This window comes from Vigna unguiculata, chromosome 9, assembly GCF_004118075.2.
Source record: "Vigna unguiculata cultivar IT97K-499-35 chromosome 9, ASM411807v1, whole genome shotgun sequence".
In the NCBI taxonomy this organism is placed as follows: Eukaryota; Viridiplantae; Streptophyta; class Magnoliopsida; order Fabales; family Fabaceae; genus Vigna; species Vigna unguiculata.
In genome coordinates, this window is record NC_040287.1 from 1,414,657 (window position 1) to 1,432,915 (window position 18,259).

The 18,259-nt window shown below is 30.2% G+C and overlaps 1 protein-coding gene and 1 long non-coding RNA gene across 2 annotated transcripts; one reads left to right on the forward strand and one right to left on the reverse strand.

The window, feature by feature from the left end:
* Positions 1-7,344: 7,344 nt before the first annotated feature.
* Positions 7,345-9,215, forward strand: LOC114164214 (isoflavone 2'-hydroxylase-like). Its single transcript, XM_028048792.1, has 2 exons — positions 7,345-8,317; positions 8,408-9,215. The coding sequence occupies exons 1-2, from the start codon at positions 7,433-7,435 to the stop codon at positions 9,014-9,016; spliced, it is 1,494 nt and encodes a 497-aa protein (XP_027904593.1). The 5' UTR covers positions 7,345-7,432; the 3' UTR covers positions 9,017-9,215.
* A 3,974-nt stretch (positions 9,216-13,189) lies between these two features.
* Positions 13,190-15,755, reverse strand: LOC114196332. Its single transcript, XR_003606657.1, has 3 exons — positions 15,568-15,755; positions 15,383-15,448; positions 13,190-13,209 (listed from the first exon to the last, which is right to left on the reverse strand). It is a non-coding gene; the product is annotated as an uncharacterized LOC114196332 (long non-coding RNA).
* Between the last annotated feature and the right edge of the window lie 2,504 nt (positions 15,756-18,259).

Below are 18,259 nucleotides of genomic sequence, written 5' to 3' on the forward strand. Positions count from 1 at the left end.
GAAATGCATCTTTATATTCGGGCTTCACCATGGAAATTCAAGTTTCGTGACACAATATTTAATTCCAGAAAATCATAAACTATATACAAAATATTCACGCGTGATTATAATAACTATGGAGTTAGCTATCAGTTATTTGAAATTTTTGAATGAGATATTATAGATCTTTTAATTATTATATTCAGTTTTTGTGAATAAAAATATTTATAATGACTAAAAATTATTATAAAACTAAATCGAATACCGTGGTAGGTGTTTTTGAAATTTTTATCGGGCAATAATTAAAGAGGTTGAATAATTGAGAGTGAATGAATTGATGCAAAAGACACTAGTGATTTTGGATTTTCTAACTCGGGATTTATGCTTCGGTTATAGCGGAAATGAGACATATAACATGCAGTGATAGTTTTATAATTTATGCAACATTTTATGCTTCAGTTACAGTTGACCTGAGACAGAAACTAGTCTTATGATTCGGTTCTGATGGACCCGAGGCTTAAAGCCTCTCCAAAATTTCCTCCTCCTGTCACTTGAAATTTTTGAATTTAAAACAAAAGCTTTATGTCTCAGTTGTTACTGACCCAAGACAGTAAAGCCAGTTTATGCCTTAGTTGCTACTGACTCGAGGCAGTAAAGTGTTAGCAATTTTCTTTTTCTTTTTTTTTTCAAACTCTATGGCTTCAAGTGTTAGGACCCAAGGCAGAAGATGGTGATATGCCTCGATTTTCAATTGAAACGAGGCAGAAGGTGTGATAAAAATCCCAAAACCAGAAACAATCCATCTCCTTCCTCTGGTGCGCGAAAACCCTAATCCTCCTATTTCCCTTTTCGATCCTCTACGTAAGTTTTATCAAGGAGTTGGAGATGTAGCAATGGAGTGACTAACGTGTTGCATTCTAAGTGGGTTTGTGACATTGCTATGTTCATGACTCTAGTTGCGGTGGTTATGGAAATCTATGGAGGAGTTGCTATGCGGTGAATCTTGAGATTAAGGTTTGTGATGGCTTGGTTCAGATGTTTCAGTGTTTAGTTTTCTGGCATGGTGGACGTGTGTTGGCCAGGTTCGTTGTGGTTCGTCTGCATGGAAGAATCCATGGCGCGTTCTGGATCGCTAGGTTCGTTCTGTCTTGTTGCAAGGGGATTTTGGCGAAGAACTGGTTCGTTTCGTGACTGCAGGAATGTGAACGAAGCTACGTCAATGGTGGTTCGAAGGAACTGCATCGTTCTCGATCTGCTCGTGGTCACGCTTTTTGATCTACTTCATTAGCATTGTTCCGACGTGGTTCGTGTGGTAAAGATGGTGTGGAAGGCCAGAGTGGAATGCTAGAGAAGAGGAGAGAAAGATCATTTGTGCATTTTTTTTAATTTATAACGCATATTACACTTTTGTTGCCATCAGAACCTAGGCAATAATGATGGGATATGCGTCGATTGAGAACCGAGGCAAAAAGATGACCCTTTTTGCCTCGGCTGCATATGCCCCGGGTCTTAAACTTCTCGACCCTCAATGGCCAATCACAATCTTTGGAGTGGACGAGTTGGCGCCAAATTTTGATATCGTTGTCATGAAACGATCAAATTACCACTAATTATTGTAGCAACTTCAGTATTGTCAAGTTAGTAGTGCACAAACTAGATAGGATTAAGTTAACCCTGAATCGTATCCCAACGAATACAAAATTGATTATATTTTACTCTTATTAAATTCTATCCTAATGCAATTAAACCATATGAATGATATGCAAATATTTAGTAAAGGCTTTGAGAATAAATGAAGCAGCAGATTAATAAAAGACCTTGAAACAATTGTAGTAAAACAAGCTAATTCCACTACTTTTAAAATAGATTTCATCATCGGTTATCTAAAGATTATTGTTAAATTAATTATTATTGTAGATTTACAAATCAATCAATGTAAAATCTCAATTCATTTTTGGCATTTTCACTTTTAATCAAAGTACAATATCAATTAATAGTGAGAACTTTTAGATTATCCATAGTAAATTCAACCAAAGTACAATTTCAATTAAATTTTACTATGTCTAATCATGTCTATTCCTTTGTTTCCTCACCAAATAGAAAACTTAATTAATCAAAGTAAAGTCTTGATTAATTTTAGTTAAAGTGATCACCTTTAATCAAAGTAAAGTCTCAATTATTGGTAAAAACTTATTTAATCACATGAAACTTTCTAAATAAAATCAAAGTAAAGTCTCAATTGATTTTAAAAACCCTTCATCTCATATCATTAGTATGCATATAGATTTAAAATCATTACTTTCTATTCGATTAAGAAGCAAAAGACATAGATAAATGAAAATCACAACAATAATCAAAAGAACAAAGAAATTATTTTAATTTAACCTTAGAATCCATAATGAAATTATGGAACCAACCTTGAAAGCTTAGTACTCAGTGAATTGGATGAAATACATGATAAATGATGAATGAGAACAAAAATAATAAAAATGATGAGAAAATGAGAGATGTGGTAAAATCTTATATTTTTTGATATAATATCTCTCAAATAAGGCCATTTATGTCAATTATGCCTACCAAAGTCATGTTTTGGAGTACGTTTTTCACAATGTAATTCTTTATTTCTCGATTCAATTTTCAAATTTTTTAATCGACAATTATTAATTATTAGGTTTTGTTAACATGAGAGTTAAATTCACAATCTCTCTCACCCTGACCTTCCCCTCTCTCTTTTCTTTCTTAAACTACTAAGTTATCTTATAACTTCATATGTACTTATCTCGATAACCTCTTCAATCTCTTAATTTCAATACCCTCAACACGATTAAATTACAACCACCGAAATAAATCTATCACAAAATCTCATTTTATACCAAAAAAGAATATTTAATGCCAAAAAAAATAAACTATATCCCATAATATAAGTGTACATCATTATTATAATAACAAATATGTATATAAAAAGAAAAACAGATACGAATAGAAAAGAAACTGTGGTCCTATTAAATACTATAGAAATACTTAGGCTTAAATACCTTTTTGGTCCTCATTTTCATAGTGTTTGTTGCAGATGGTCCTCATTTTGACAGAATGTTTAGAATGATCCTCGTTTTTACAGAATGTTTAAAATGGTTCTCATTTTCGCAATTCGTGTTTTATTTGGTCATTTTCTGTAACGCCGTTTAAATCATTAACAGAGCATTGTACAAGTGGCACAGTTTGTATTAGGGTGTGTTACGTGTACTGTACATGTGTGGTAATTAGAGATATTTGAGGATAAATAAGTGAGTTAGGGTTTTGGTAAGGAATGTTTGGGCAGTTGGTAAGTTTTGAAAATCTTATTCCTCCATTCCCAATTGGTGTTGCTGCAATCTTCTTCTTCCTGCAATCCCATTATATGGGTATGTTACGGTCCCAATCTTCTTCTTCCTTGCAGCACCACTACCAACACCAGAAGAACCATCTCAGCAGTTTAGGATGAAATTACAGATTAGGAGGAGGCCATGATAGCAGCTACAAACGTCTTAGTTATTTTTTGAAATTTCTGATGTAGAATTCATTATTGATGTACTGCATCTTGACTTTCCTTGAACTTCGTTCAATTTCACTTTTGTCAAACATTGATGTAGTGCATTTTGATGATGATGAATTAATGCTATAAATTTAACTTCTTCTAGACTTAAATCAATTTAATTTTTCCCAAGCTTAGATCAATATCACTTACTTCAATGCTCATATTAAGATGTCATTTTGAACATGTTGGGACTAATATCAACATAATCAAACTAATTCATTTCTTCATTTAACAATAGTACAAAACAGATTGGACTTTAAAAGATTACACACAATAACAGTACGAATAATACAACAACAACACAAGTGAACCCTATTACTAATTGCAGCCTCTTCTCAACAACCTTCAATGACTTCTCCAAATCATTAATCTGCCTCATTTGTGTCATGATGATGACATCCTTCTCATCAACACCACCATTTGAAAAAGTTGCAGCCCACATTATTAGAACCATCACTTTGTAAATCAATAAACCAAAAATTAAAACCAATTTATTATTAACACAAAAATAAAGACAAATTGTACCCAAAATTTTCTACCAATATTCTTTGGAGTTCTTGCCATCCTCACAGCTGCCATCTCTCTGCAGCTACAAATCGGGGTTAATCCATTTCTCGTTGAACCACCAACAGTGCACGAAGTGATACAACACGGTTGCCTCCAACGATTACAACCAGACGTAAAAGAAGAAGATTGGGACCGTAACATACCTATATAATGGGATTGCAAGAAGAAGAAGATTGCAACAACACCAATTGGGAATGGAGAAACAAGATTGCCAAAACTCACCAACTGCCCAAACATTCCTTACCAAAACCCTAGCTCACTTATTTATCCCTAAATATCTAATTACCCAACCTGTACAGTACATGTAACACACCCTAATACAAACTGTGCCACCTGTATAATGCTCCTTTAATGATTTAAACGGGGTTACAGAAAAGGACCAAATAAAACATGAATTGCGAAAATGAGGACCATTTTAAACATTTTGTTAAAATGAGAACCATTCGCAACAAACACTACAAAAATGAAAACCAGAAAAATATTTAAGCCAAATATTTAATAGCAGAAAATCATAAAAAATATCCAGTATTACAGAAGTGTACATCATTATAATGACAACGATCAGTGCTGCAAATAAAAAACATATAGTTGTCATATTTAACATTTCTTACCAATGTCACTCACCAAACAGTTTTCATTAATTAAAAGAGACATGACAACAATATATGTAAATATACGTTTGAAAGACAAATTTGCTTTTATTACAGACAATTTTGACGGATAAGCCTTGAACTTGAATAGAATTTCCGACATTAAAAAAAATTAAATAAATAATAAAATTGGTATAAAATTTTGAAAAGAGACTAATTTTTAAATTTATTGAAGTTTCAGGAACTAAAAACATATTTAACCCTTATATTTATGGAAAAGTATAACTAGCACACGATTATTTTATGTAGTTATAATTTATCATAAGTTATTTCTTTTTATGATATATAAATGATACTATAATTAAAATTTGTAGTAAACAAATATTCTGAAATATGTAAGTTATGTTTTAAATTTGTAATGCAAGAACTTTTGTAACATAATTTTTTTTAAGTACTTGGTAATTATTTAAGGACATTATTTAATAAAAATATAGATGAATATAAAATAGCTTAAATGGTCAAAAGAATATATAGATAAATATAAAGTGGGTGTAGTTGGACGCAATGAAAATATTGTTTTTATTTTTCTTTTCTGATTATGACATTATACAGATTAATTATTATAAAAAAAATCTTCGAAGACCTTAAAGCATTACGTGAAAAGCATGACTAGAAAAACAAAACAAAACAAAATATTTAAATATCTAATTAAAAAAAGTGTAAAGTTGTATTTTCTTTATTGACAGGATGACATTCGTATAAAATATTTACTCATATTACTAATTTTAAAAAAATACATTAATTTGATCACTTTTTTATAAACTGTTACTCCTACCTACGTTTTTCTGACTCAAATTCAAACTATATTTGTTAAAGAGTTTAAATTAGTACTGTTTTGATAGACATAAAATAATATTGTAATATAGAAATTTATTTTATATACAAGCATGCGGAACATAACAGCGAAGCTCGAATTTCCTAAAAATCAAAGTCAAAACTGAAGTCGAAAAATAATATTGTATAGGAGTATCAAATAATTAAATTATTGAAGGTCTTTTTATGCAATAATTTTACTTTATACATTAACTTCTAAGATTTTATTTATAGAAAATCAGTAATTAAAAACTACAGTTTAATATAGGAAATTCACTAGTTTAATAAACTACTCTTACCCCAACTACAAGGAAATTTTTCATTTGCCCAAAATGTTTTGCATTGAAAAGTCTACACTTGCGGTGTAGCAGAATGGAATTGAACCACATGCGACTTCAAACTACACAAATTCTCTGAAGGTTCTATTTATATTTATTTTAATTATCCAAAACAATACTTTGTTATTAAAAAGAATTATAACGTCGTTGTTGAAAGACAATTTTTACTTCTTCGAAATTAAAACTAATTTACATTTGATGAAATTATTATTTTATATACAGTTAAAATATATCTGTAATCTCAGTTCGAGAGTGAAATATTTCCAAAAATATAAAGAAGAAAACTAATATCGTTAATAAATAATAATGTGTACTTTAAAATATACGATAGCAGTCATTTTTCTCTTGATATTTATAACATTTTAGACTACACGAGTCTTTGACTTTGACGATGCATGAGTAGTTTACTTTTCTCCGTCATTCATATTCAAAGGCTAATTATGGAACTAATTTGGAAAGTTATAAAATTAACTGTTTTCACTAATTTTTCTTCTAAGTAAATTATCTAAATATAAATCATTTCCCTTTAAAATAAATTTTATAATTAATCACTAAAAAAGGAGCGAGTTGGAAGAGAACTTAACGAGAAGATAAGACAAATTGATGATATAAAAATGAAGATGTATTTTCATAAAAAATATAAGAGAATCAACATAAAGGTGGTTATGGTGGGAACATATTTCTTATACTTTATGGTAGGCAAACGTATATATATAAATTCATAGTTGAAATTATTGATTGACAATGATTCATTAACTTGTAATTATTATTTCAATTATTAAAACTATTTTCCACATTATAGTCTTTTTTTTGTGCCACTACAGTTCTCTGTTTGCAAATGGTTGAAGCCGCCATCCTCCTCCTTTCATCACAATCACCATGACGATACATGAGTCCAAGTTGATACACAGCTTAATATTTTTGTAATATATAGTTTTTATTTTTATCATCATCAAAAGTTAGTATTAAATTAACCTAAAAAGTTATAAGAAATAAAATATGACTATGAAACAGTTTAAATTTATAGAGTTAGACATTTTAAACCTTTTCATACAGTGTTGTTTTTCTGTTCATGCAGAAAAATCTATGGATGTATAAGAAACTATGGACTTGTGAGATGCTTGCTACATGACAATGGAGGGAAGAGAAGTGGTAGGTGACGACCACCGATTAACCTCAACTACCTCCAATTTCTGCTTACAACGATTTTATGAAGATTTTTTAAATCACCTTTGATTATTTGATGGACCAAAAGTCCTTGTCTTGTGTTAAAATTCAACAAGAAAAAATTATATTTACGATGAAATTAATACCATGATGACCAAGACAAAGTTTAGTAAAATATTGTGCTAAAATGGCATTGTCATCATGTTTTTGCAAAGTTATGACTCTATGAGTGGGCATTATATAAAGGCCACTTCCCATGCTGCATATCGCATCAGTGTAAGCAACTACTGATACACACATATAGCAGTGACAACCTTTCTGGTGCAAAAAACCAGGAACCAACCATGTCTCTTTTTTTGTCTTGCTCGCTCCTTGCTTTGGTCCTAATCGTTACTCTCAGGTTCCTTTTCCAAAGCAGAAAATTCAGAAACCTTCCACCAGGGCCCAATGCTCTTCCCATAATAGGCAACCTTAACCTCGTCGAACAACCAATCCACCGCTTTTTCCAGCGCGTGTCCCAAAAATATGGGAAAATCATTTCCCTCTGGTTCGGCTCTCGTCTCGTGGTTGTTGTTTCCTCACCCGCAGCATACCAAGAATGCTTCACCAAACACGACGTCGCCTTGGCCAACCGCGTGCGCTCCCTCTCCGGGAAGTACATCTTCTACGACTGTACCACCGTAGGGTCCTGCTCCCACGGCGAGCACTGGCGCAACCTCCGCCGCATCACCTCCCTCGACGTCCTCTCCACGCAGCGCGTCCACTCCTTCTCCGGAATCCGGAGCGACGAGACCAAGCGCCTGATTAACAGGTTGGCCAGGAACTCCAGCGTGGATTATGCGCGCGTGGAGATAACTTCCATGTTCAGCGACTTGACCTACAACAACATCATGAGAATGATATCGGGGAAGAGGTTTTACGGTGAGGAGACCGACATGAAGAACGTGGAGGAAGCCAGGGAGTTCAGAGATTGCGTGTCGGAGATGCTCAAACTCATGGGCTTATCCAACAAGGGTGACTACTTGCCTTTCCTGAGGTGGTTCGATTTCCAGAACGTCGAGAAGCGGTTGAAGAACATTAGCAACAGGTACGATACCATCTTGAACAAGATCTTGGATGAGAACCGTAACAGCAAGGATCGTGAGAATTCCATGATCGATCATCTCCTCAAACTGCAAGAGACTCAACCCGAGTATTACACTGACCAAATCATCAAAGGCCTTGCTTTGGTAATGAATCTATATCTATTGATTGCTTTGTCTGCACCGATATATATAAACCAGTGTTTCTGATTTCATATGATGAATTTTCCACGGTAGGCTATGCTTTTTGGCGGAACGGACTCATCAACCGGAACTTTGGAGTGGGCTATGTCGAATTTGTTGAATCAACCAGAGGTGTTGGAGAAGGCGAGAGAGGAGTTGAAGAGAGTGGTGGGTGAAGATCGGTTGTTGAATGAATCAGACCTTCCAAAACTTCCTTATCTTAGGAAGATCATTCTTGAGACACTTAGGTTGTACCCCCCAGCTCCAATTCTAATTCCACACGTGTCTTCAGAAGACATCACTGTCGGAGGATACAACATCCCGAAAGACTCCATAGTGATTGTGAATGGTTGGGCCATGCAGAGAGACCCTGAACATTGGAAGGACGCTACGAGCTTTAAACCTGAGAGGTTTGATGAAGAAGGAGAGGAGAAAAAGTTGGTGGCTTTCGGATTGGGAAGAAGGGCTTGCCCCGGAGAACCCATGGCCATGCAGAGCGTGAGCTACACTGTGGGATTGTTGATTCAATGTTTTGACTGGAAACGAGTTAACGATGAAAAGCTTGACATGACAGAGAACAACTGGATCACATTGTCGAGGTTAATTCCACTTGAGGCTTTGTGTAAAGCTCGCCCTCTCGCCAAAAAAATTGGAAGCAATTAATTATATTCTATTTTAGTTTCATGGGGATCTTCTGCTTCAGTTTCAGCCTGCAAGTGGTGGTCGTATACATCTCAAAACTAATAAAGTTTGTTGTATTCTACTGTCCTATTGTACAACTGGGTGTGCATTAGCATATACAGTATCAATATTGTATACAACCCCGGTTTTCTTCAATAAATTCTCTACTTTCTTTTAATTATATGATTCTCAATGATTTTTTATTTCTCTTGTTGCAAGAACCGATCATGAATGTAGATTTTGTTTTGACAAATAAAACAGGACTTGTCTTCTTTAGGTGTCTGATTGAAGTGCTCCTTAGGTGTCATGAAATCATGTAAAAGGTGGCTCTGTCTGAGTGATGTTCCATAAACTTTCTTGTCTCCCTTTTCAGTGGTTCAATAAAAACAAAGACTCAACAATGTTTCTGATAGTGATTGAACAATTACTCTCCTCATCGACACTTTATAGGGAGAAAACCATGAACATTTTTAGAGTCTTCTTTCTTATTTACTGTCTTATTCATTACTCCTTAACATTAACAGAAACTCGCATTTGAAATAGTGTTATAGTTCCTGGATTAAAAATAATTTAACTAATCCTGTGTTAAACTGGGTTCCCGGGATTAGTGAAGTTTTCCAATATATAATAAATTAATCAGATAATTGTAATCATTAGTATGACATAAATAATTAGACAGACAAATATTTCAGTGACGAGTTTTTGCATTGGTTGTCAGAAAGAGTTACCAATGTTCTATTTCCAACTGGTATATGTACCAGACGACAGATTCTCTATTAGCTTTTTAGTGTTATTTTGTGTTAAGCATTAAAAATATACTTTTTTAACATTTTAAATATATTTTAAAACAGTAATCAATATATTATAGAAATATAGCAGATAAACAACATAAAAAACCAGAAAAAAAATTCCAATTCCTCAAAACTCTTGCACTATAAGGGTATTGTGGGCATATCAATTACTTGACCATTTCTTTATAAAGATTCTGATACCTTGTTATTTGGTTGTTGTGCTTGGGGTCTCATCGTATTCGATTACTATGATTGGTTTGTTACACCCCTGTTTTTGTTTTTGTTTTGCAGGGTTTTTGGTTTGTTGTGCCTCACTTCTAATATTTAATAGTTGCATTTGTTTGGTTTCACTCCTCTTTTGTTTGGCAACTAAAATTTGTTGTCTTCATCTTATTATAGGCTAATTATTAAGCTTGTTTTTAGTACTACATTTCTTGTTTATAGCAACTGTGCTTGGTTTGTTGTGTCCCTGTACTTGTTTGGTGATTGAGTCCAGTTAGTGAAACATCATCATTGCCTTAACTTCTATATCAATATAATTGTTGAAATATTTTCCATTTTGTTTCCATTATTTGCAAGGTGATTCCTGGAAAAATTAAAACAGGTGATGGATGAATATAAGTATAAAGTTTGAAAATCTATTGCTAAAAGTTAGTGACTCCAAAATTAGTGTTTAAAGTAATATTCTTTTCGTTACTAACTTATTACGCAACCCAAAAAAATTATATTTAACTGAGATTATATGTTACCAAATTACAAAAACTGAGATTCATCCAACAAACTTAACAAGCATAATTGTAACATTGGCCACGTAAACGGACAACTAGTTGTTGACATAAATTTATTTTAGTGGTTAGGTGCGAGTGATATTGATTACTATAGTCAATGGCTTAGATACCACAAATAAATTTAAAATATAGCTTAATTCATCTAATCTAAACATATCTATACTGTTGATAAGAGAAAAACAATAAAAATTTATATTTGTTATGTGTACACCCAATCCTATTGTATACTTTAAATTTTTCTTTTATTATATGAGTAAATTTTTATATTATTAAATTATCTTATATTTGAATGAAATATATAACTTGAAATACTTCAACCTATTATATATATCCTAAAGGAAATATATGTTAAACATACGTGTGTCCTTTTATAAAACATTTCAGTTTAGCATATTTACACTACTAATTAAAATTTGACATGTATTAAACAACATCAAATATAGTTCTCTTTGATATATGAAGATAAATTTATCATAATATATAAAAGTTTTCGTACTTTGTGAATCCTTTTAAATGGAAAAGCATGTACAACTCGAGCACGACGTAAGAAGCAACAAACTTTCTAACAGACATGAACAATTGGTTCAAGAAAAGAAGGATATATACAATATAAAAAGTACATACTTATTGGACTATTATTTTTGCTTATGTATCACATATAGTCATTGTAAGTGGATAAATCACAACAAACATGAAAAACGGTATAAGTTAGTATAAATTTATATCATTCTACTTATAAAATTTAAATATTAGTCCATACAAACTACAAACTACTTGTTCTTTTAACATTTCACATATCATACCCAATCATTAATTATAAGAACATTTCACATACAAAGGTTTGTCCACAAAGATCCATTATTAACGGATTTACTAACAAGTTAAAAAAAAATTACTACTGACACATTTTACCACGACACAGTTAAAATCTAAAATAAAAATTTTAACGTTCATTCTACCGACAAAATTTATCATTGAAAATATTCATCAATAATAAATATTCTAATTTTCCAAAAGATTTTATTGATAAATTTTACCGTTTGATCCATTACCGATAGATATTTCCATCACTAATTAAAATTCTAAAATTCATTATAGTAAAATTCTTCATACATTCTATTTTACCAACATTTTTTTTCCTGGCTTCATAAAAAATTGTATATTTTGTTTTAGTGTCTAATTTGTGGTTGTTTGTTGTAACATCCCATTTTCATAGTTGTTATACTATTAAACAAAACATTAAATTTTTAATAATTCAAGAGTGGTTGATAGGAACAGACCAATATATAAAGTACAATACAATTATCCTCAAAATAACTATACATATATTGTCCTTACATTCGGCCTATGCTATACAAACGAGATGCAAAACACCCTAGTATTTATGAGAAAAGCAGATGACAACTACTACTGGGAACGTCCTGGAACCACTCATCTCCTGTCCAGGAGTGGTGTATCCTCACTTGCACCTATATCTGCTCATGCCATTCAATAAGGACGATCATCGCAAAAAGTGGAAGACACGCAGAACACACAACAACAAGAAGGGTAAGCTAACTTGAACCAAGATCAATTCATGCAATTTCTATACTTGGGCAGAAAATCAGAATTTATCACACAGTTATCAAAATCATTCAATTAATTCCAACCATAACACTAGGGATGGCAACGGGGCGGGGCGGGTACGGGTATCATGATCCCATCCCCATCCCCATAATAAAAATTCATCTCCATCCCCATCCCCAAACCCAACGGGTATACAACTTTTGACCCATCCCCATCCCCACCGGGTAACGGGTATTTTCTTATACCCATACCCATACCCATTTTTTTATTGTTCCATATATCAATTAAATATTTTTTATAAAAAAAATTTAAAAATCACACCAACGAAATCATGATACTATCAAAATATTCAATATTAAAATAACATACTCTTTTTGATTTTCATGATGTCAAATATTAAGAAAAATATTATAATAGTATAAATCTCAAATTAAAGTATCAAATAACAACTAAATAAAATTCAAATAATTATATAAAAGCTAAAAATTACACATTACTAAAATTTTATAATAACCAAAATATTTATTAATTTTACAAATGATCAGTGGTTTCATTTGCATTCGATCCACCTACACATAGAAAAAAAATGAAAAATTAGATATGATATAATAATTGAAATTGAAAATTTTAATTACTAGAATATAATGTACCTTCTTCATCAGATTCATTTTCACTCATGAGAACATCTTTTCCTTTTAATTTTTTAACACCTACAAACACCAAATGTAGAATATTAGATGAGAATTCACAAAAAATACTAACAAAAAATATTAATAAATTTGAGTAACTTACCTAGATGGTTTGAGTTCCATATCCAACTTCTTGTACACATCAAAGCCTCTATAGTAAATAATTAAACATTATCATGAAACAAAAAATAAATAATAAATAAAATTATCATAAAGGAGTAAAGATAATTAAATGTGTGACCCAAATTTGAGAATATCCATTTGAACATAACATAACGGAAAAAAAAATGTATAATTAAGATTATGATAAAAGGAAAAGTACCTTGAAGATCTGCTTAAACCTTAAAGAACAAGCCAAACAATTAAAAGAGAGTAAAAAAGTGTATAACCAAAGTAACAAAAAGAAGAGCTACAAAATAAGAGTCAAACATTTTCATGAAAATAAATAAATAAATAAAGATAATCAAATGTGTAACCTAAAAATTATTTCATAGAATGAAATTGAGGAACACCTATTTGAACATAACCATGTACAGAGAGTAAAAATTATGTAATAAGAAGAAGAAAAATTACCTTCAAAATTAAATCTTGAAAAACAAACCAGACAATTGAGAGAGTAAACAAAGTGTATAACAAAAAACAAAGAGAATGAGAAATATGTTATATATATATATATATATATATATATATATATATATATATATATATATATATATATATATTATATTATACTATATTATATATTATATTACTATGTATATATATATATTATATGTGTGGATATCTTATGTTTATATATATATATAATTATTTATATATATTATATTATATTATATATTATATTATTATTACTATGTATATATATTATATGTGTGGATATCTTATGTTTATATATATATATATATATATATATTTTTATAGATATATATTTATTTTAAGTATATATTATATTATATTATATAATAATATAAATATAATAATATATATTATATTATTATGTATATATATTATATGTATATGCGTAGATATTTTATGCTTTTATATATATATATATATATTTCTTTTAAATTTTTATAAATTTGTCATGTTATAAATTTGTTTATAAAAGATCTCACTAGTTAAATGATTAATTTGTTTTATACGTATATATTATATATATTATATTATATTATTATGTATATATATTATATTATATTATATTATATTATATTATATTATATTATATTACATGTATATGTGTAAATATATATATATATATATATATATATATATATATATAAAAGTATATTTTATTTATATGTATATATACTATATTATATTATATTATATTATATTATATTATATTATATTATATTTTATGTGTAAATATATTATTTATTTATATATATTTTTTAGATTATTTAATAAATTATAAATAGTTTAGTAATTTAAGCGGGGACGGGTATTTGGGCGGGTATATATATATCTCCATCCCCATCCCCATCCTCAGTTGAAAATTTCGGGTATTACCCATACCCATACCCATACCCAGTCAAAGCGGGGATTCCCCGTCAAAACGGGGACGGATTCGGGTGATACCCACGGGCACGGGTTTATTTGCCATCTCTACATAACACCATACCCCATTCTAGACTCGATATCTGGATTATGTAAGTGACATTGGAGCTCTCGGTGGCTTGCACTTAGGTCGGTTCCCAAACTCTGCAGAGTTTTAGGCACAAGGGGTATTCACCCAACCACTCCCAAGGTAAATCCCATCACCTCTATGACGGATCGGGTTCATAGACCAGGACCTCCAGCTACTCCCCCCGATGTAATCCATCATACTCTACTTGAGTCTTAATGGTTACTAGGAGTGTCAGGATGCCACCAATATGAGTCCTCATGCCCTTACATTTACTAAAACCATTTCTTTAGAATTTCCCTTGAAATCCTAACTCTAACATATTCTCATTCATACCAAATTCACACTCAATTCCATCACACTGACTATCATGCATAAGGATCACATACAAGACCAACCATTATCATATTAAGGCAATTAATATAACATCATTTAATCAAAACAGCGAGGGAGCTAACTTCTGCAGGGAATCTCGCTTAGGCTAGAGGGTCTCGCCTAAGCTAGAGAGTTTATCTCGCTTAGGCGAGTTGCTCTCGCCTGGGCGAGACCTCTTACAGTGGCAAATTAAAAATCCTGGGCTCTCGCTCAGGCTAAACTGGCTCACCTAGACGAGACGTTATCTCGCTCAGGCGACCCCAGCTCGCCTAGGCGAGACTTCGTGTAGTGACAGAGGTGATCTTCTGGTATTTTCGCTCAGGCGAGAGCTGCTCGCCTGGGCGAAACTACCAGGAAATCCTCTCTGTTCTTCACATGCAGGCTCGCTCAGAATCACCCAACAATCAATTTCACAAACAAGCAGTTTCAAACACGAATTTAACACGCAATCAAGCAATTCAATCACTCATTAACATATTTCATACGAAATTTGGTGAAAAGTCAGCTTCCCTTACCTATTTTTGGGTTAAAGCTTGGGTGAAGACAACCTAAGAGAGGGGAGCAGAATTCCTCAGCCCGACCTAGAGAAATTCATCATCCAGCCACATGGAAAGGATGAACACCTGATTAAACTCTAAATGGAAGCAGGAATTCGAGTTGAGTTTTGAAATTGAACTTCAAACCACAAGGGGAGACTTACCTAGAAGAAGAGAGACTATGAGTGGAGGTAGCAGGAGGCTCAGGTGTGGCTTCTTCTCCATAATTTGATCAAGAAGCAAGAGGTGGTGAGATGACAGCAAGGATCAGAGAGAGACAGATAGGGGGAGTTGAATTTGCAGAGAAAATGAGAGGGAGGGGGTTTGGTTTCTGTTTTTGGAAACTTGGAAAAGAGGGGTATTGCATTTGCCGTGTTTTTTTTTTTGTATTCTAAAATTTTGTTGTATCATATAGACTAGGATTCTTGTAATAATATAGTTTATTATATGTAAATTAACATTGATATTTTTAAATATAGATGTAATGTAATTTTATCCTTGGGTTTAGTATGGTACTCGTATTCTATATTCTAAAATTTTGTTGTATCATTTAGACTAGGATTTTCGTAATAATATAGTTTATTATATATAAATTAACATTGATATTTTTAAATATAGATGCAATGTAATTTTATCCTCGCTTTAGTGTGATACACAATTTTTTTTAATTAAATTTTGGGTTAAATATGTTTTTGATCATTTACCTTTTACTTAAAATTGAAATTAGTCTATTTTCAAAATTTTGACCCAATTTAGTCCCTAAACTTTAAAAATGTATGAATTTAGTCTTTTAAACAAAATTTTGTTAAGTTTTTTTTTTAACATTTCGAGCGCATTTCATAATAGTTTCTTAGTTAATATTGACGTGAGAATTTGTCAAACGATGTAAACAATTCAAATATTATCATGAAATACGTTTGAACGTAAAATAAATTTAATAAAATTTGGTTAAAATAATTAAATCCACACATTTCTGAAGTTGGAGGATTAAATTGGGTCAACGTTTTGAAAATAGACTAATTCCAATTTTTACTTAAAATTAAGAGACCAAAAACATATTTAACCCTAAAATCTTAATGGAAGGATAAAAATTCCTAACATAAACTTATTTAGAATAACACTAAAATTTTAAATTCTCTCTTAAATTCAAATTTATTTATTGAAAATTTGAATTCGTATATATAAAATAGAAAGTTATAAGTTTAATATGCATATTTTATCATTATGTTATTTAGATTTAAATAATTTTGTTATAGTTAATAATACAATAATTCATGTAAAGAAAGAAAAAATTTAATTAGTTTATATTAGAAAAATACCAGATTAAAAATATTGTTACTTTATTTTTCTTATATTTGTTATTTATGTTTAATTTGATTACCTCAAAACATGCTGTATGAAAATAATAATTTAAATAAATGAAGTGGCATGCGTGTAAATATTCTGGAGATTATTATTATTTGGGTTTGTTGCAATATTCTGATTCCGTTTTGGACTTATCTGATTTCTTTAAACCTTACAACCTGTTACACTTTCTACTAAATGTTTTCCACATTCAATCACGGGAACTGAAATTGCTATTTATTTCTCTTAGTTTTAATAATTTTATATTTATTCTAAAATATATATAACAAATAGGTGTTTATAGTCTTTGAAAATCATTTAATAATATATATATATATATATATATATATATATATTGTGCTATAAAATTAACATAAATTATATGAAATTTCTTAATTCTTACTTTGAATTAGAATTATAACTTCATATTATTAGTTTAAATGTGCTCAAATAATGAAATAACATCTACAATAATGTTCTTAATTACGTTAATAAATAATTAAAATATATATCAATATTATCAATTAATTTGAATCAAGCATATCTTTTATTAGTTAAAATGTTGAAATCGTGAAACTTATATTGATAATAATTTCTTTAATTAAGTTTTATAATATATATTAATGATTAACATCAATAACTTTGAATCGAAATATATATATATATATATATATATATATATATATATACATACATTTTTGTTTTTATTTAAATAACTTTAAATTTAAGTTATTCTTTTTAATCTATACATTCATCATTATTACATTATTAGAAAAATATATCCTTCTTATGTTAGTCACTTAGGAAATTATCTGGATAGCCCTCCTAAACAACACCTATTAAGATTACCCATTTACCTTTTAAGTAACATCACATTGTGCCACAATTTTTTTTTTCGTGAAAATTAGTTTTATTTATTTATTTATTTATTTTTACCAATAAAAGTAAATATATCAAACAAGGACAAGAGTTAACTAATCATGTATAAAGTAATACATTCAATATTTAAAATATTTATAAGTTATCTTGAGTATTGAAGTTTAAGATGTTTACATTCATTTATACAAATTGTAAGGTTCTTCTTTTGGTATTTGTGTTCTGCAATATACGGTGTTATAAATTATATTAGTATGTGTTATGATATAAACATAGGATTTTTTTATTTTAAATTTATTAATTTAAATCGGAATGTATGATTTTTAATGTTAAAATACGAATACATATTGACGATCGATATTTATATTAATTACTATGAGTATTTCTTATGAATTAAAAATAAATAAAAATTATTCACATATTTAATTTTTTTTATTTTTAAAACTATTCTGTCTTAAATAATTAATTGTAGACTAATTATCTAATTATGATTCAATCGGTCACGAGATTTAGATGAAACTGTAAATGATATTTTTAACATAAAAGATGATAAATATAAAATTTGTGAAGATTTTATAAATTCACAGGTTTTAAATTAAAAATGTATTCTTTGTAATGTTCTCTTTTTTCATTACC

What these genes read in the sequence shown, in the direction of transcription:
- LOC114164214 (XM_028048792.1), top strand. Translation starts at nt 7,433, where the DNA reads ATGTCTCTTTTTTTGTCTTGCTCGCTCCTTGCTTTGGTCCTAATCGTT. An exon ending in TCATCAAAGGCCTTGCTTTG is followed by an intron (nt 8,318 to 8,407) that starts GTAATGAATCTA and finishes TTTCCACGGTAG; the next exon opens with GCTATGCTTTTTGGCGGAAC.